At 48.7% G+C, this 16,546-nt stretch overlaps 1 protein-coding gene across 4 annotated transcripts in view; it reads right to left on the bottom strand.

The window, feature by feature from the left end:
* GFOD2 (Gfo/Idh/MocA-like oxidoreductase domain containing 2) overlaps window positions 1–16,546 on the bottom strand; it is a 71,915-nt gene that overhangs the window by 9,670 nt on the left and 45,699 nt on the right. The window contains exon 2 of one of the 4 annotated variants that reach the window (XM_059713634.1): window positions 3,965–4,111. The exons of 2 other annotated variants lie outside the window; for them this stretch is intronic. In XM_059713634.1, the coding sequence (XP_059569617.1) occupies window positions 3,965–4,064 (100 nt within the window). In that variant the 5' untranslated portion in view covers window positions 4,065–4,111. Of the gene's footprint in view, window positions 1–1,205; window positions 1,427–3,964; window positions 4,112–16,546 lie in introns of those variants that run through there. One more of the 4 variants, XM_019488981.2, reaches the window with a different exon arrangement.

Raw genomic sequence — 16,546 nt, 5'->3', positions numbered from 1 at the left:
TCTCCGCAGGTCTGAAAATTTAGCAGCAGGAAACCAGACAGGCAACTAACACTGTTGCTACTTCCAAACCACCAATTTTTTTATGGCCTACAGGGTTCCTGAAAACTGGATGGCATGGCTCTACAACAGTGTTTCCCAACCTTTTCCAGCCCAAGGCACACTTAAGGTAACACAAATTTTCTGCAGCACACCTGTTAAGGCATTCCCCATCCTCATACCTATTGTAGCTCATTACCATGCAACATTCCACGGCACACCTGTTCATTTCTGACAGCACAGCGCAGCACAGTGGTTGGGAAACACTGCTCTACAGGTCAGAACTGACCTATGGGCCAGAGGCGAGCAACTCTGAGCTATACAATACACAGCGTTATAGTCTTGTCTTTTTTACTTTGGAAAATGAGGTTCTTGGTGGTCTCTGCCTTACTGGAACATGTTTTGCTGGAGATATGACTGAAGGGGACACATGCATCTTAGCATGTATCTGGGGAAAAGACTTCTAGTGATCACTGTACTCTGCAGAGAAGGGAAGATTTTAGGGGTGCACCAATAGACATTTTGGGGGCTGATACCGATAACACATTTTTAAGGAGGCATATTGGCTGATACCAATCTGATTTCTGATACAGCTTAGTCCAGCTGGTAAGTTTGTTGTGGTGAAAGGGGAGAGGGAGGGAGGGAAGGGGCATGGGGGGGGCAGATCAATGCCCCCCACAGTGAGGGAGGGAGTGGGACTAGGGTAGGCACTGCCCAGCCAGGGCGGGGTGGGTGCCAGATAGAGCCGCAGCTTATCTAGGGGGTGTAGCTCCTGCTGCTGCACGTCGCTTGTCCAGCGGCTCATCCAAACGCTCCCGCTGCGTGTTCAGGAGGGCACCGGGGGGGGGGAAGGGGGAAGGCAGAGGCGTGTGCCCCTGCATCTGCACAAGGTGGGGCAGGGTGGGCTGCAGCTGTGGGCTGGGGCCGAGTGGCGGGAGCAGCAGTGGGATGAGCCACTGGACATGCGGCACACAGTGGCAGGAGCTGCTCCCCACCCTCCCCATGGCCTTGGACAAGCTGCAGCTCTGTCCTGTGCCTGCCTCACCCTGGCTGGGCAGCACCTACCTTAGCCCCAGCCCCACTCCCTCCCTCCCTCACTGTGTGGGGTGTTGATCTGCCCCCCACATGCCCCTTCTCTCCCTCCTCCCCTTCTACCACACCAGACTTACCAGCTGGACGCCGCTCTCCAAGCTGTTGGGCTTGCGCTCCTCGCTGCCTGTGTGCTCCACTGCGGCTGCGCGCATCCATGAGCATTTATGGGCCAAATTATTGGCCACTTCAGGTCGATTTCCAATATAGTCAATTTTCTTTATATCGGTGCCAACCTGATATTGGACTGAAGTATTGGTGCACCTCTGAAAGATTTTATTTTTATTTGCTGTAAAATGTAGACAGCAGTGGGCATATACCAGTTAGTTTATGACCTCCCCACCGCCTTCCTCACGGGCTGCAAGAAGCAAAAGAATTGTATATTTACTTTGTTAACCAGGGGTAGGCAACGTTTTTTGGTCAGAGTGCTGCAAAAACCACGTTTACCTTGGAAAGTGCTGGAGTACCGGCACGGCAGGTAAACAAAACGAGGGCAGGGGGTACATGGCAGGATGCACTGCATATTAGTATAGTTAATCATCATGAATGTTGCCCCTTTTTAGGGTAAATACCAGATTTTCTAAAAATTGTAAACCTAGTGACAATAAATAAAGCTTCTGATACTCCCTTTGATCTTGTGTATTTGTTTTGTGCGGCTCCCTCAACAGCCCCCCAGCCCTGCTCGTGCCCCTTACCCCCCACCCAAAGCCCTTGCCCCCCCCACCCAAAGCCCCTGCCCCCAGCCCTGTTCATGCCCCTTGCCTCTCATCCAAAGCCCCTGCCCCCCAGCCCTACTGGATGGGGCCCCCAGCTGCCAGGGCTATGAGAACAGGGACCCAGGTCTGCAGCTCCCCGCCTGCCCCCTACCTAGCCCCTCTGTGCGCAGCCGCTCTGGATCGCGCACACTGCGCTCCTGGCCATGCTGCCCTCCCCTGGGCCCTCTGGAGTGCAGCGCGTATGACCCAGAGTGGCAGCGCACAGCGGGGCTGCACAGGGAAGCTGCCTGCTGCTGCAAGCTCCATCTACCTGGGTCACACTTCCCCTGCGTGCCCGGGAGCAGCATGGGCAGCACACAGGGTTGTGCCCCTCGCTGCTGCCCCCGCCTGCAGGGGAAGTGTGGCCAGGGCAGCAGGGAGCTCGCAGCTGCAGGCAGCTTTCATGCACCCCTGCTGTGCCCTGCCACACTGGGTTCCACACGCTGCTCTGCAGAAGCAGCAGAGAGGGCAGCACGGTGGGGAGCATCGCCGGCACCTGCTGCCTCCCTGGAGCCCAGGGCTGGGAGGCAGCTAGGACTGGGGCCTGGAGACAGCAGCTGTTTGCAGCCTCCCAGCTGCAGCCAGCCCAGGCTCTGGGGTAGCTGCTGCCAGACATGGTGCCTGGGCTGCTTGCAGCGGGGCTTGCAGCCTCCCAGCCACCTGCTGGGAGTAGCCTGGGCTCCCAGCTGGCAGCAGCTGCCTAGAGCCCAGGCTGGCAGTGGCGTGCCAAGGAAAATGGCCTTGCATGCCATGCGTGACAGGGGTTGCCGACCCTAATGTAAACAATACTTTTAACCAGGAGGACCAGCAGCAGTTAATGGAAGGAATGTGGTTTGTCATGAGCACTCTTTACACTTTGTTGCACCTAGAATGGAGCTGGGCACATGGGTGCTGGACAAGAGGATCGTAGAGGCAGAAAACTGGATTGCGCAGGTTTTAGGCTCCATGTTTTAGAAAGGATGTGGAGAAGTTAGAGAGGATTCAGAGGTGTTAAACAAAAATGATGAAGGGTTTGGAAGGTGAGACATGAGGAGAGGTTCAGCTTGCAGAGAAGGTGATTAAGATGGGACGAGACAGCAGTCTTCAAATACCTGAAGGGCTGCCATAAAGAAGAGAGACAACACCTTTTCTCCCTTGCTGCAGAGAGCAGGACATGGATCAATGTTTCGAAGCTGCAGTAAAGTAGGTTCAGATGGGATATGAGGAACATTTTCTTTTCTGTTAGAACAGTGAGGCAGCAGAATAGACTGCCCAGGAAGTTGTGGATGCTCCATCACTCGAGATGTTCAAGAAAAGGTTGGATAAGCATTAACCAGGGATGACTTAGGGCAGAGCTGTCCAACCGGCAGCCCCCAAGAGGTTAAGTCATCGGTTTCCAACCTCAGGGCACGACTCAAATCAGGGTTGCGAGGGGTCCTCAGTAGGGTTGTGAAGGGCCCGCACACATGTGCACACTTGTGCATGCAGCGCAGGAGCGGCGGGCGGGGGGGGGGGGGGGGGTAGGGCCACTGTGCACAATGGGGTAGCAGCAAAAAAGGGTTGGAAACCACTGGCTTAAGTTGTGGCTACCGGACTCCTGCCTGGCTGCCAATCCCCCAATCGCTCTGACTGAAACTGCAGCGAGAGTCTCTATATTCTCCCCACCTCTCCTGGCTGATGCTTTCTGCCTCTATCCCAGGGATGTTTTGCAGCGTGGCAAGTGGCACAAGGTGCTGAGGGTGAGTCTGGGGCCATGCGTGGGGTGCAATGGTGGTGGGGCTGCATGCAAGAGCATGCATTGCAGTGTGGGGAGGGAAGGGGATGGTAAGTGTCTATGTGACCAGGCAGCCTATGGCTAGTCTGGTGCAGCCCACATGGTACGTGGTTGCCAGAGGCTAAGAAGTTGGACAGCTCTGATCTTGGAGAAACCTGGAGTGCTCTGTAAAGAGCAACAGTCAGAAGCTCAGGAGCCACCAGCTGATCCCTTCATGTAGCTTGCTGAGAAATATGAGAAGAGCTCTAGAATCTGAAGCAAGTGGTTATCGCAGAGTAGCATACACAGCAACAGGAGAATGAACAACTACTCTACAGTCTGGCTTACTTACGGTAGAAGATTAAAAGAGCTGGGATAAGTTTATGGAGAAGATACAGGAAGGGGAGTTCTGGCTGTCCAGTTAGAGCAGGAGTGGGCAAAATACGGCCCATGGGCCGGATCCGGCCCACCAGGCCATTTTATCCAGTCCACAGGGCCCCTAAAAAAATTAGAAAATCAATTATTATCTTCCTGTAGCTGCCTGTCAAAGATGACAAGGCACCAGTGGCAGCAGAACCCAGAAGAAGATGGCAGTAGGACCCAGCGGCAGCAGCAGCAGCAGCAAGGCCCACCCCACGCTGCCCCACCCCCAACCCCCAGCTGAAGCTTCTGCCTAGAGGCTTCTAGCCTGGGACCCTGGCGCTGTTCCCAGCTTCTCTGCCCAAGAGTGAAGACTCAGATAAGAATGGGCAGAGCGGGCGGAAGGATCGCTGGCACAGCAGGAGTGCAAACCACACGGTTCCCAGCTGGCTCCTGCTGCGCTGTGCAGTCCCAGTCATGTAGTCAGGAACTGCATGCTACTGGAGTGGCGGGTGGTCAGCTGGGGCAAGGGAGGAGGGGCAGGCAGCAGGGGCGGTATGGGGGAAGGAAGGGAAGGGGCAGGGGAAAGGCAGCGGCAGCAGAAGCAGAGCAGAAAGTAGCAGTGGGTAGGAGTGCGAGGCCCCGGGGCCAGGGCCAGCAGCAGCAAGAGCCATCTGGGAACCATGGGGGCTCGGCTGGCTTTTGCTGTGTTCTGTGGTCCGTGTTGCAGCTGGGAACTATGCACTGTGCTGGCCAGCTCCATGCCATGCTACGCAGTTCTCAGCTTCAATGCCAGGATGGCAGAATAAGCAAGAATCCCAGAGTTGTAGCAGGGAACCATGCTGTGCGACATGGAACCAGCCGGGCACCTCCTGGTGCCATACAGCTCCCAGCAGTGTGGCACTGAGCCGACCTGGCCTGTCCTCTCTAGGCACCATGCAGCTCCCAGCTGCAATGCCCAGGACCTGTGCAGTATGGCACGCAGCTGCTGGACCGGTCCTGCAGAATGCGGTAACACCAGGACCCGCACAGAGCCAGCCCGGTCCAGTGGCAGGCTAGTGCCAGGAGCCATGGGGAGTCTCATGCCATTAGGCTGGGCTGGCTCGCAGGGTTCCTGGCACTCTAGCCAGAACCTGCACATGGAGGCACAGAGCCAGAGTCCCACGAGCCCCATGTTGCAGCTGGGAAGCACATGGTGCACTCCCCAACACCCCACATCCACACACACTGACATATAAACATATCCTTCCACAAACCCCATACCCACCCACCCACACCCCACATATACACCCAACCACAGCAACCCAAAAAAACTCCATACCCATCCACCCATACCCTGCTACACCCCTCCACATGCCCCCACAGCCTCCCACAATGTACAAGAGTAAGACTTCATTTTGAGCTATTATGTAATCACCTCTGTACACAACAAAACACACACAAATCATGACAAAAAGGAGTATTTCCAGGGGGCAAGGGGAGGGACTTCTGATGGTCAGGGGTTGGGGTGGGATTTCCAGTCCCGAGATGGCAACCAGGGGGTGGAGAACCTGTTGAGGGGCAGGGCTATCCTTGTGGCCCTCGATTGCTCACCAAAACTCATTAAGCGGCCCTCTAGCCAAAATAACTGCCTGCCCCTGAGTTAGAGGGTGTGATGTATGGAGTTATGTTGGCTCTCCCCAAGTTAGAGAGTAGTGGAAGGTGTTTAGTAACTCCCATGATTCTGGGCTTTGCTGGTTACTACATGGGACTGGGAAGGATTTTTCCCCCCTCCAGTTGCTACAAGATTCAGAGGTATTTTTTTGCCTTCCTCAAAAAGCAGTGGCTGTTGGCTACAGCCAAGGCTGGGAATTTTGACTGGAGTGTGCCAATGCTCCTGCTGGGACTAAAACATGTGCCTGGCTTGATGGTCCTGCCCCTCTGTTCAGGGTCAGACTGATCGCCACATTTGAGGTCAAGAAGGAATTTTACCCCACGGTCAGATTGCTATGGATTGTAGGGGTTCTGCCTGCTTTTGTAGCAGATTGTGGGGGAGTGCCCTCTTCCTGGGATCCCTCAAGCACATTTTAATAACCCTTACAGCACCAGGGCACTAATAACAGATGTCCCCTTGCTTTATCTATGGCAGGTTAGGTTGCTGTGCCTTGCGTGACTGGGCTGATTTTGTAGTTTTATTAACAGTTTCAACAAAGATTTACTTGGGATGATCCTGCCTCAATAAGGAACTGGACTAGATGATCTCTAGAGATACCTTCCAGCCCAATTCGTCTGAGGCTACGACTCTAGGTACAATCAAAATGTTTTAGCTTAAAACTAAAATCTTATTACTAGGAATACAAAATCCAGAAAGAATACAGCACTATATTCTACCTGCCACTGAGGCATCTATAAAACCCATGCTTTAAAACTCAGCAAATGTGAGAAGCAAATCAAAACAAACAGCCCCATGAATCCATTTACAGTGTCTCTTTTCAGTACAGAAACATTATAGGATATCACCAGTCCACAAAGCCCTTAAAAGTATTTGATAATTCTTTGATACTAATAATCAGGATCTCTGCAGGTAGCCACTAGTAGCCAACATTTTTAGTGCACACCAGATCCTTCCTCCTATTCCTTTTCTCGTGTTCATCCACAACTACATTTCACAGATCATAGAGTAGTGTAACAGCACATACAGTGCCACTGTAAACTTCAGCCCAGTGCTCTCAAATCAATTATTTGCCAAGATGAAGCTGACAAATCCATTAGCATAGTTTTCTTACCCCACTGCATAATCTCATGAAACACTCGCCTGTATTTTGCGATCTGAGAGATCTGCCTGAAACCTACGCACATTGCAATGGACATTATTTGTCTTGAATTTCAGCCTAGTAGACATCATTTTCTATATCAGCAGTTCGCAACTGGGGTGCTGCAAGACCTTTTCAGGGGTGCCATGGCACGGATATTGCTGCTGCAACAGCCAAGTGGAACTGCCCCATGGACCTTGTGCACAGCCAGGTAAGCCTAAAACAGGCTGGGGTGCCTGGTCCTGCTGTAGCAATTCCTGATCCAATCCCACATGTTCCTCTGGGAAACAGAGGTACACAGAAGGTGAAATGCCCTGATCCTATCCTTCATAATCTGAGGGGGACCCCAAGTAGAAGAAAGGCAGCTACCTGCTGGCATGGCTTGGCTCAGCCTTACTTACAAACAGAACAGCTGGGAAAAGTTAAGTTTACAGCTACCGCTAAGAGATCTGCTGGCTTGGGAAAATCAGGGCTAGAAGTCCAAAAAGGAAGGATGTGGAAATCCTGAACTAGGGAGAAGGGGGAGCTTACAGACTCTGACTAGGAAATGCAGCCCCAAAGGAGGATGACTGCAGATACTGATTTTGGAAGGGAAAGATTACAGGCTATAGAAACTGGGTCCAGGATCAAGGATGCAAGACAGAAACTTGTGTAATTGGGAACTAGTAAGGAAACTGAGGCAAGGTACCTGCAGGACTATTCCAATCGCAAGGGTTTCTCCCTCAGACAGTACCAGTCTACAATAGGCCAGAAACAATCCAAACATTCTTCTAATACCTTTAGTGAGAAATCTGACTCCAAACAATATCAGTCTGTTCTCAGTACGTTAGAGACTGTCTTTTTCTAGTTACATTTCCAACTAGAATAAACACTTTAAAACACTGCTCAATGAATAAGAAAAACATTATTCTCATTTATGGGCAAAACAATTTTAACTAGCTACTATAAAACTAAGAGAAAAAAGAAACTGGGAACCAAAAGTCAAGCCAGGGTTCAAGAAGTTCCAAAACAATGTTATGAATGAATTTTTATGTGGTTAAGATATAACTCCCACCAAAAATCTTCCTATTTAAAAGATGTTTACATCCCTCTTAAGTAATCAAAACATATCAGACAGTTTCAGATTTTAGGTCAGATCATAGGTGATGCATAGGGAGGGGTCCAGGGTGGGGCATGTGCCTCCCCTGAGATCAAGTGCTCTGGCTTGGGGGCGGGGAGGGAGGGAGGGAGGGAGGGAGGAAGGGAGGGAAGCAGGCACAGTGAGAGCTTGTGCCCCCCCTGAAATTGGCTCCACTGGCAAGACATCATCAGCGGAAGTCCCAGCAGTTCTGCTGCTGCCGTGCTACATGCAGAAGTGCTGGCACTTTTGCTGCCGCCATGCTCAGCAACTGGCTGCTGGGGGACTGCCACCCGCCCAAGGTTGTGCTCCGCTGGTACCTCCCCCAGACTTGGGAGGCACCAGTTGCTCATGGGTCAGATTGATTTTCTGTTTTTAAAGGGTCTTGCATCTCCATCAGATCCTTACAGTGCCCTAGTCGCCTAGCCTAGAACACTCAAATCCTTTAGATTCTGGTAGCCATTTTCAGGGATGGGATTATGGTGGCAAATGCAGCCATCCTGAATTTCACCTTGTATATGAATGAAATGATTTTTCAAGAGGTCCAAGATGGGTCATAGCCCTCCTTTTTTCTTCATGACTGGAAAGTAACTGCTGTTGAATTCTGTTGACCAATACATATAGTGAGTTTCTATTAGTGACCTTAATGAGAAAGGCAGGGCAAATTTTGATTTTAAAAGGACAGAAGAGTCCATGAATACGGATGCAGAAGGGCAGCTGAGCGTAGTGACCAAGTGGAAATGGACAAAGTACAGTAGTTAGTTGTGATGGTATCCATGATGGTATGATACCATATGTGCTGGGAGTGGGCCAGGCAGATCCCCAAATGGAGATCTAATCAGTTCTAGAATCTGATGAGTTGGTCTGACAGTCCCATCAATACACCTTTTATATCCCATGACAGGCTAAGAGAACCAGGACACTGGGGTGGGGTTGTCTTTGTCTATGAAAATAATGTCTTTTTTAATGGGCCATAAGACTACAGTGGAAGAAAAAGGACCATGGAGCTAGTCTCTGATGGGCATACAATTGCAGCTTTATGTATTTAAGTGCATGGGGTCTATACATCTAGTAAGCAAAGTGTTACCCTCGAGTCCTTCAAGGTAAGAGAGGTATTGTTCATCTTGATGCTGAACTCCTCAGCTTCCTAGAATGAAATTCCCCCTAGTGCCCTATATTGGAGGATGCAGGGGGAGACAGACCCTTATAGTCAGTGCATGCCCTTTATCTCTGCCACAGAACTTATGTCATTTGCACCTATAACTGCCTGCAGACTGGCCTCTACTACTGTTTGTCTACCAGGGTAGATTAGCAAGACAAATGCCTGCCTCAAGTCAGGTTGCAATTCATTTATGAAGGAAATTTCCCAAACATGCAGAAGTTGTAAGTCATAAGTTGAAGCCATGAACTGCATGCTTGTGGAGGACTATGCCTTACTGCCAAATAAACAGGATGGATTTGATTTAAACTATGATTTAAATCACTGGTCAGGAAGCCTCAATATAAGCATTTCAGGGATCTATGCTGTAGGCATGTTGGTGTTGGTCTGAGAAAAAGACTACACAAAGCTCTTGGGTCAGAGGTGATATCTTTTATTAAAACAACTAAACAGTAGCAAAAAAACTCCTTTCTTTGCAAGCTTTTGAGCACATACACCCTTCTTCAGGCTGAGGAGAATTCAAAGATTGTAGAAGTCCTCCTAGGTAGAAAAGAAACTCCATTTTGCACAGGGGAGGTAGAGGTTTATTGCCCTGGGTATCTCAGAGTCCTTTTGTGAGAGTGTTGGCCTGTGATGTGTAGATTAGGCTGGCTTCTATCCTGGAGATGTCCAATGTTGAAATCAGACAGGAAAGAGAAAAATCCTTCTTGTTTGGTTAGCAATGACATTGGACATCTCCACAGAAGAAGACTGCTTAATCTGCACATCGCAGAGCAACACTCTTGCAAAAGGACTCTGATACACCCAAGACAATAAACCTCCACCCTCTACCTCCCCTGCGAGATATCACTCCTGACCCAAGAGTTTTGTGCATCGATTTAATCATTGTTTTCTACAAAAAGTGCATTCTTGTTGTTTGATATACTTTATTCATTTAACTTCTTGAAACTTTGCACTTTTAGATAAAGGTAAGGGTTTGACTGTGTGTACACAAACTTGCAGAGAGATAATAGGGCTGATAGGTGGGTAATCAGGTCTGTTATCTCTCATTTCCATATACTGCTGTTAACAAGGATGTTATCTCTGGAGAAAACACACTCTCCCTTTGTCTGAAGAAGGGCATTTGTGCCTGAAAGCTTGCAAAGAACAATTTTTCCAACTATTTAGTTGTTCTAATAAAAGATATCACATCCACCCAAAGAACCTTGTCTGCCTATGATCTCTGGGGACAGAAATCCAGAGTTTGAGAACTGAAACTAAGCATCACAGAGATGCTTAACAGGATCTTCTAGACCAATGGTTCTCAACCTTTTTTCTGCCAGGACCCATTTGTAAACATCAGTGGCCAGTCCCGACCCACTGCCCCTCAGCACCTCGTGTGTGTGTGTGTGGGAGGGCGCACGCAGGGGACCCTAAGCAGCTCCTCACAGGCTGCAACTCTGCCAGCCTGCAAGGGAAAAGCCATGGTTTGCTTGTTTTTCTCCTTTAAAGGAAAATTCATTCTTAAAGTTTGTTCGCAACCCTTTCAAATATTCTTGCGAACCACTTTTGGATCATGATCCACAGGTTGAGAAATGCTGCTCTAGATTAAGCACTGAGTCCCACTGGGTAGAGTGATTTTCTTTAATCCTTACTAATTTACAGAGAAGCCTCTGGGAACCCCATACGATTGGGCCCCTAATATAGTCCATGGCCTGTTGTGACCTATTTATAAAACTTCTAAAAAAGTTACACGAATATATTTTCTCAAATAGTACATCATTAGAATTTATAATCCATATTCCATGATGATAGCTTTGAGCTTTAACATATATTAAATTAAAACTATTTTATATAAGTTTATTTAAAAAAATAAGATTAAATAAAAAAAATCTGATTAAAATAAAACATATGATTTTTATCCCACCTACAAATAAATCAGGTCTCTTTGGCTACTTGTCTCTTGAAGTGGTTCTGTTCCATCAGGACTTCTCATTGCCCATTGTCACTACCAGACATGAAACCACAGAGCAGGGGATTTTATGGTAGCAGAGTTTCTGGAGGCCCCATTATAGCTACAATGGCATCAACAGATAGCACCCTTGTAGCCATGATGGGAACCATGGGATGGCTACTCAATATTCCAGTCCCCATCTAGGATGAGTCTACAACCAACTGTGTGGCAATCCAGGAAGGTGGACAGGACTCTGATAGTATCTGTGTGAATACTCTCTCTAACACCAACAAAGAAATGGATGGAAGCAAGTGCATGATATCTGGAAGCTATGCTGACAGTCTTCTCCTCAAATACCAAGACTACTAAGGATTACAGTGCTGAAGATTGCTGGAAGGTCCAGTACAGTCATCAAAATAGAGGCAGACAGTGATGGTGATCTGTTAAGCCAGGGGTGGGCAATTATTTCACGCAGAGGGCCACTTACCAAGTTTTGGTAAGCTGTCAAGGGCCATATGGGTAGGCGCTGCCCCTTGACTGGTGCTCTGCCTCCCTGGTCCCCATCTTGTGACCAGAAGGCCTGCCCCCTAGCCCCTGACCTTTGCCACCTGAAGTCCCTCCCCTTGCCCCTGGAAGTATTCCTTTCAGCAAGGGGTTTTGCCATCTCAGAACCAGAAAAATACCAAAATATATTCTAAAAAGCAAACATCTGCAGCATTCATTAATTTGATTTAAAAAAATATTTCTGTCCTGATTTACATGTGTTTGTGTAGTGTACGCAGAGGTGATTGAACAATAGCTTAAAATTAAGTTTTATTCTTGTATATCATGGGGGGCTCTGGGGGTGTGGGTGCATATGAGGTTTGTGGGGGGCATGTATGGGGGAGGGAGGCTGGGTGTAAGAGGTGGTATGGATGTGGGGTTCTACATCTATGACAGTACGAGGAGGGGTGCATATGTATGGTGGGGTGTGTGTGCGGGACTCGCCCTATGAACAAACGAACACACACACACACACACACACACACACACACATATATATATACCAGTCGGGACCCATGCTACCCAGCCTGGCGATGCAGCTAGGAGCCATGTGGTGCCAGAGCAGGGCGGGGGCAGGAAGAGAGTGAAATGGCTGGAGGTGGGGTGGGACTGGGCTGCTCAGGTTTGCTAAGAGCTACCCCTTCGTCCTGCTGGCCCTGCCTCCTGTCAGCTTTGATAGGCAGCCAGGAGCAAATAAATATCAATTTATTAATTTTTCAGGAGACCCATGGCCCAGATAGAATGGCCTGGTGGGCCAGATCGGGTCCATGGGCCGTATTTTACTCGCCCCTGTGGTAAGCAGTTCCTGCACTGCAACTAGGTCTGCCAACAACATGAAACTTGTAAGGGCTGTAGGTTATTCTGAGGCATGTGAGTGAGGCTCAGGCATCCCAATCAGTGGTGCACAGTAGAACAAGCCTGCTGATGCTGAGACAGTCTTTCTGGTAATCAGTATGCCAGAGCACCAGAAATTGAGGAAGCAGAGCCCCGGGGTAAGGAAAGGGCTTTCTGAAGTGCAATGTGTATCAGTTTCTTTCTTTCTTTGGTATCTCAACATCAGGTTATTGGCACTGAGCATGAATGGGCTTCATCTGGAACCATTGGCCCTGTGAAGCCTTAGACATGAGGAAGACTTCATTCAGGATTTGCCCTGGAATTCCCTTTACCTCATGAAAAGGTGATTCCATATCAGTTTGACAGGTCTCAAGATCTGCAAATTTGGTCTGTGCTCTTATGTTCCTAGAAGGCATGTCCAAGGCATGCCATGGACTTCCCGAACAGGCAGATCTGCAGTCTCACTTCCATATCCTGGGGGTTTATGAAGTGGAGATGCAGCAAATAGTACTACTTTCAACAGGTGCAGACACTAAAACAGGGGTGGGCAATTATTTTGGGTGGAGGGAGGCTTAATGAGTTTTCATGAACTGTTAAGGGCCACATGGGTAATCCCATCCCTTGACATTTGCCCTGCTCCCTGGGTCACCATCTTGGGCCCAGAAGTCTCACCCCAAACCCCTGCTCTTTGCCACTGGAAGTCCCTCCCTTTGCCCCCCCAGAAATACTACTTTTGGGAGTGGGGGGGTTGCCATCTTAGAACTAGAAAAAAAACAAATCATACATTAAAAATCAAACACCTACTATAACACTTTAATTTTATTACAAAAATTATTTTTATCATGATTTGTGTTCGTGTACTGTCTATAGAAGGAATTGCATAATAACTCAAATAAAATTCTTAGTTTTGTATATTGTGGGGGGTGTATGGTAGGGTGTGGATGTACAGGTGTGTGCGTATGGTGGGGTGTGGGTATGAATCTTTGGTACAGTGAGGGGGTGTGGCTGTGTTGGGGGGCATAGGGTATGTTGGGGGTTGTGTATATGTGGGGGGTTGTGGGGGTATATGAGGGAGGGTGGGGGTATGTGGGGAACCCCCTACACTCCTCCCATGGCACAGCAGCAGCATGTGGAGGCGCTCAAGGTGTTCATGCCTGGCAGGGCGCAGTTCTAGCCAATGCTGCATATCACGGTGAGGGGCGCAGCCTCCACTAGTCTGTATCACCGGCTCTCCCCGTACTTGCCAAGCATGGGAGAGAAGCTCCAGCCACTGGAGCTGGCTGCCTCTTCTGCTCCAAAGGGGAAGGCACCTGGGGTTCCCCTCCTGTGCAGCACGAGTGTAAACGTTGCACTTGCACAGCAGGGAGTGCTGGCAATACAGACTGCCTGGTGAATGCTGCACCCCTCGCTGTGATATGCAGTGTTGGCCAGAGCTGCACGCTGCCAGGTGTCTGTGCTGGGCACAAGCACCCTTAGCGCTCCCACCTGCCGCTGCTGCCATTGCCACTGCCTGCCAGAATTCCCAACCCCCACCCCCTCACACTGCCCACCTGAGCTCTGCGCTGCTACCAACCCCCTGGGCACGGGGTCCGCACTGCCATCAGCCCCAGCCCCACATTCCATGCTCCCACCCAGGTGCAGCTCCACCCCCACTGCTTCCCTACCTGCTGCCTGGATCCAGCAGGAGACCAGGGAAGTGGGGCAGGTCCCTGGGGGCTGCTGCAGCAGCAGCAGCAGCAGCCGCCACTGCCCCACCCAGAAGCTGCGTGCTGGCCGAGCCCTTCTGCCCACAAGGGTGGGAGCGAAGTACAATAGGGTATGTTTGGGGGTGCAGGTGTGTACACGTGGGTGCCTTGCTCCCACCTTTGTGGACAGAAGGGCTTGGTGGGGCACAATTTGTTGCTGGGTGCCGCGGGCCGAATGAAAGTGCTTGGCAGGGCATATTCGGCCCGTGGGCTATATTTTGCACATCCCTGGACTAGAATGATTAGGAAAATGGACAGTCTATTGAATAAGTAGAGATCCAATGAGCTTGTCTTGTTTAGCCTGCCAAAATGAAGGCTAACAGGGAATATGATTGCTATTTAGAAATAACATCAGAGGTAAACGCCAGGGATGGCAAAGAACCACATAAGAAGAATGTTGACACTAGAACAAATTAATAAAAACTGGTCAGGAATAAAATTTGGGCTGGAAATTAGAGCTTTTCTAACCCTCAGAGCAGTGAGGCTAGCAAGCTTGGGCAAGGAACCTAACTAGTTTTATTATGGTGAATGAGAAGTATGCAAACAGGATTTTATTACATAATTGCCTGCAGAAGAAAGGACTGGACTCAGTGACCCAGAAAGTCCCTCCCACTTCCATGTTATTAACTACCAAATCTATCTAAAATACAGTAAAAGCGTTGTTATCTGGCATGAATGGGGTAAGGGGGTGCCAGTTATCTAAAAATTCTGGTTATCTGAGAGTTATACGGAAGACAGTGCCATACTTGTAGTGTAAATACTTGATGCGCATGCCGATAGACTCGGCAAAGATTCCGGTTGCTGAAGTGAGGATTTGTATTGGGGGATATTGGAAATTTCAGTTAATAGAGTATTCCAGTTAGTAAAATGCCAGTTAACATAAGTTTTACTGTAGTAAAAGCAGCTGGAGCAACAGCTTCCTGCAGTCTAAACATATATAGCAAACTACTTCTTTAACCAGAGAGGTAGATGTGAGCAACTGAGGTGGAGCAGGTACACACCACCGCTCAGTGCAGAGCTAATAGCTGTAGGGTATATTTGTGATTAGCTAGCTAAAAGTCCCCAACTTCAGACACATTTAAGCATATGTACCAACTGAGAAAGTACCTAGGCACAATTGCTCAAAGGGCAAACCACAGCAAATCAGCTCCAGAGCCCCATTTGATCTTCATGTGGAAGCTATGTTTCTACTTGCTCTGGTCTTTGATTAAAATATATGGTCAGCACACAAAAATGTAAGAGGATCCTTTCCCAAAAGAATAACAAAAATAATTAGTCTTCCTTTGATCTGTGGCAACAGTTAGAAAGAATTCAGTTCCTTTGTAATGCTTTGAAGAGTTTAGCTATTCTGGCTCTGTTTGTGTAAGTTTTGTGGCTCACTGCAGATAGAGTATCTTGGTAAAATGAATAATGAATATGTTTCAGCTGAGGTTCAATGGAGAAAGTTGCAGGAAATAATTGTTCCATATACAGAAGAGCTGCCTGAAATAGAGATAGACCAAGAAAATGTCTGGAAACAAACCTTTTAATTTCAGGGAGGTTATGAAATCTGATGTCAAAATTGATCTGCTCCCTATTTCACAGACACTTAGCGATAGCAAGACATTATCAAAAAAATTAGAGAGAATGTCAAAATGATTAACGCAGCATGCTGCAAGGGTAAACCCAGAACAGTCACTGTACAAGATGCTCCAAACCCATTCAGTTGTACTTCCTAGACCCCTCAGACTGTATCCACAAGGGATCTAACTGATTTTTCACAGTCAACAACAATTTGGAAATACATGCAAGGATTCATGAATGAGGGAAAAATAAATGGAGAAGGGTTTACCCAGAAACTCCCTCCTTGGGCTTTCCACTGTATCACCCAAATCCAACCTGCGAACAAGATCATCTTTTGCACATCTAGTCTCCTTCCTCCTATCACAGTAAAGTCTCCTAGTTCAGACAGCCTCTACACACAGGAAGTGTAGCAGACAGCACTAATGCTCAAGATCCCAGAAAGAGCACCTGTATTGAGCTTTGGTGCTTTAAACAATTCCTGTCGCTGACACCAGGAGATAAGACAGAAATACCAGCATATTTCCTGCTACAGAAATAAGATTTAGTTAGGCACCAAAACAGGCAAGCAGGAACAATAGCAGGCCATTTGAGATTAAAAGGTACTGAATCGATCCTTCTGGTCAAGGGAAAGTGCCTGGATAGGAGTGGGCATGTTTTGCAGATTAATGCATGACTATGCAGGTGATGTTAGTGCTAGCAGGGCGTTGACTTCTTTGACCATGGGATGATGTTCCAAGAAGAAGGACTGCTAGGAAGAGACGGGATCCGCTTGACAAAGAGAGGGAAAAACATCTTCACAGACAGGCTCACTAACCTAATGATTCATAGATTCATAGATGTTAGGGTCGGAAGGGACCTCAATAGATTGAGTCTGACCCCCTGCATAGG

This window comes from Alligator mississippiensis, chromosome 10, assembly GCF_030867095.1.
Source record: "Alligator mississippiensis isolate rAllMis1 chromosome 10, rAllMis1, whole genome shotgun sequence".
In the NCBI taxonomy this organism is placed as follows: Eukaryota; Metazoa; Chordata; order Crocodylia; family Alligatoridae; genus Alligator; species Alligator mississippiensis.
The sequence above is the reverse complement of the archived record's forward strand: the minus strand, read 5'-3'. Positions and strand labels throughout refer to the sequence as shown.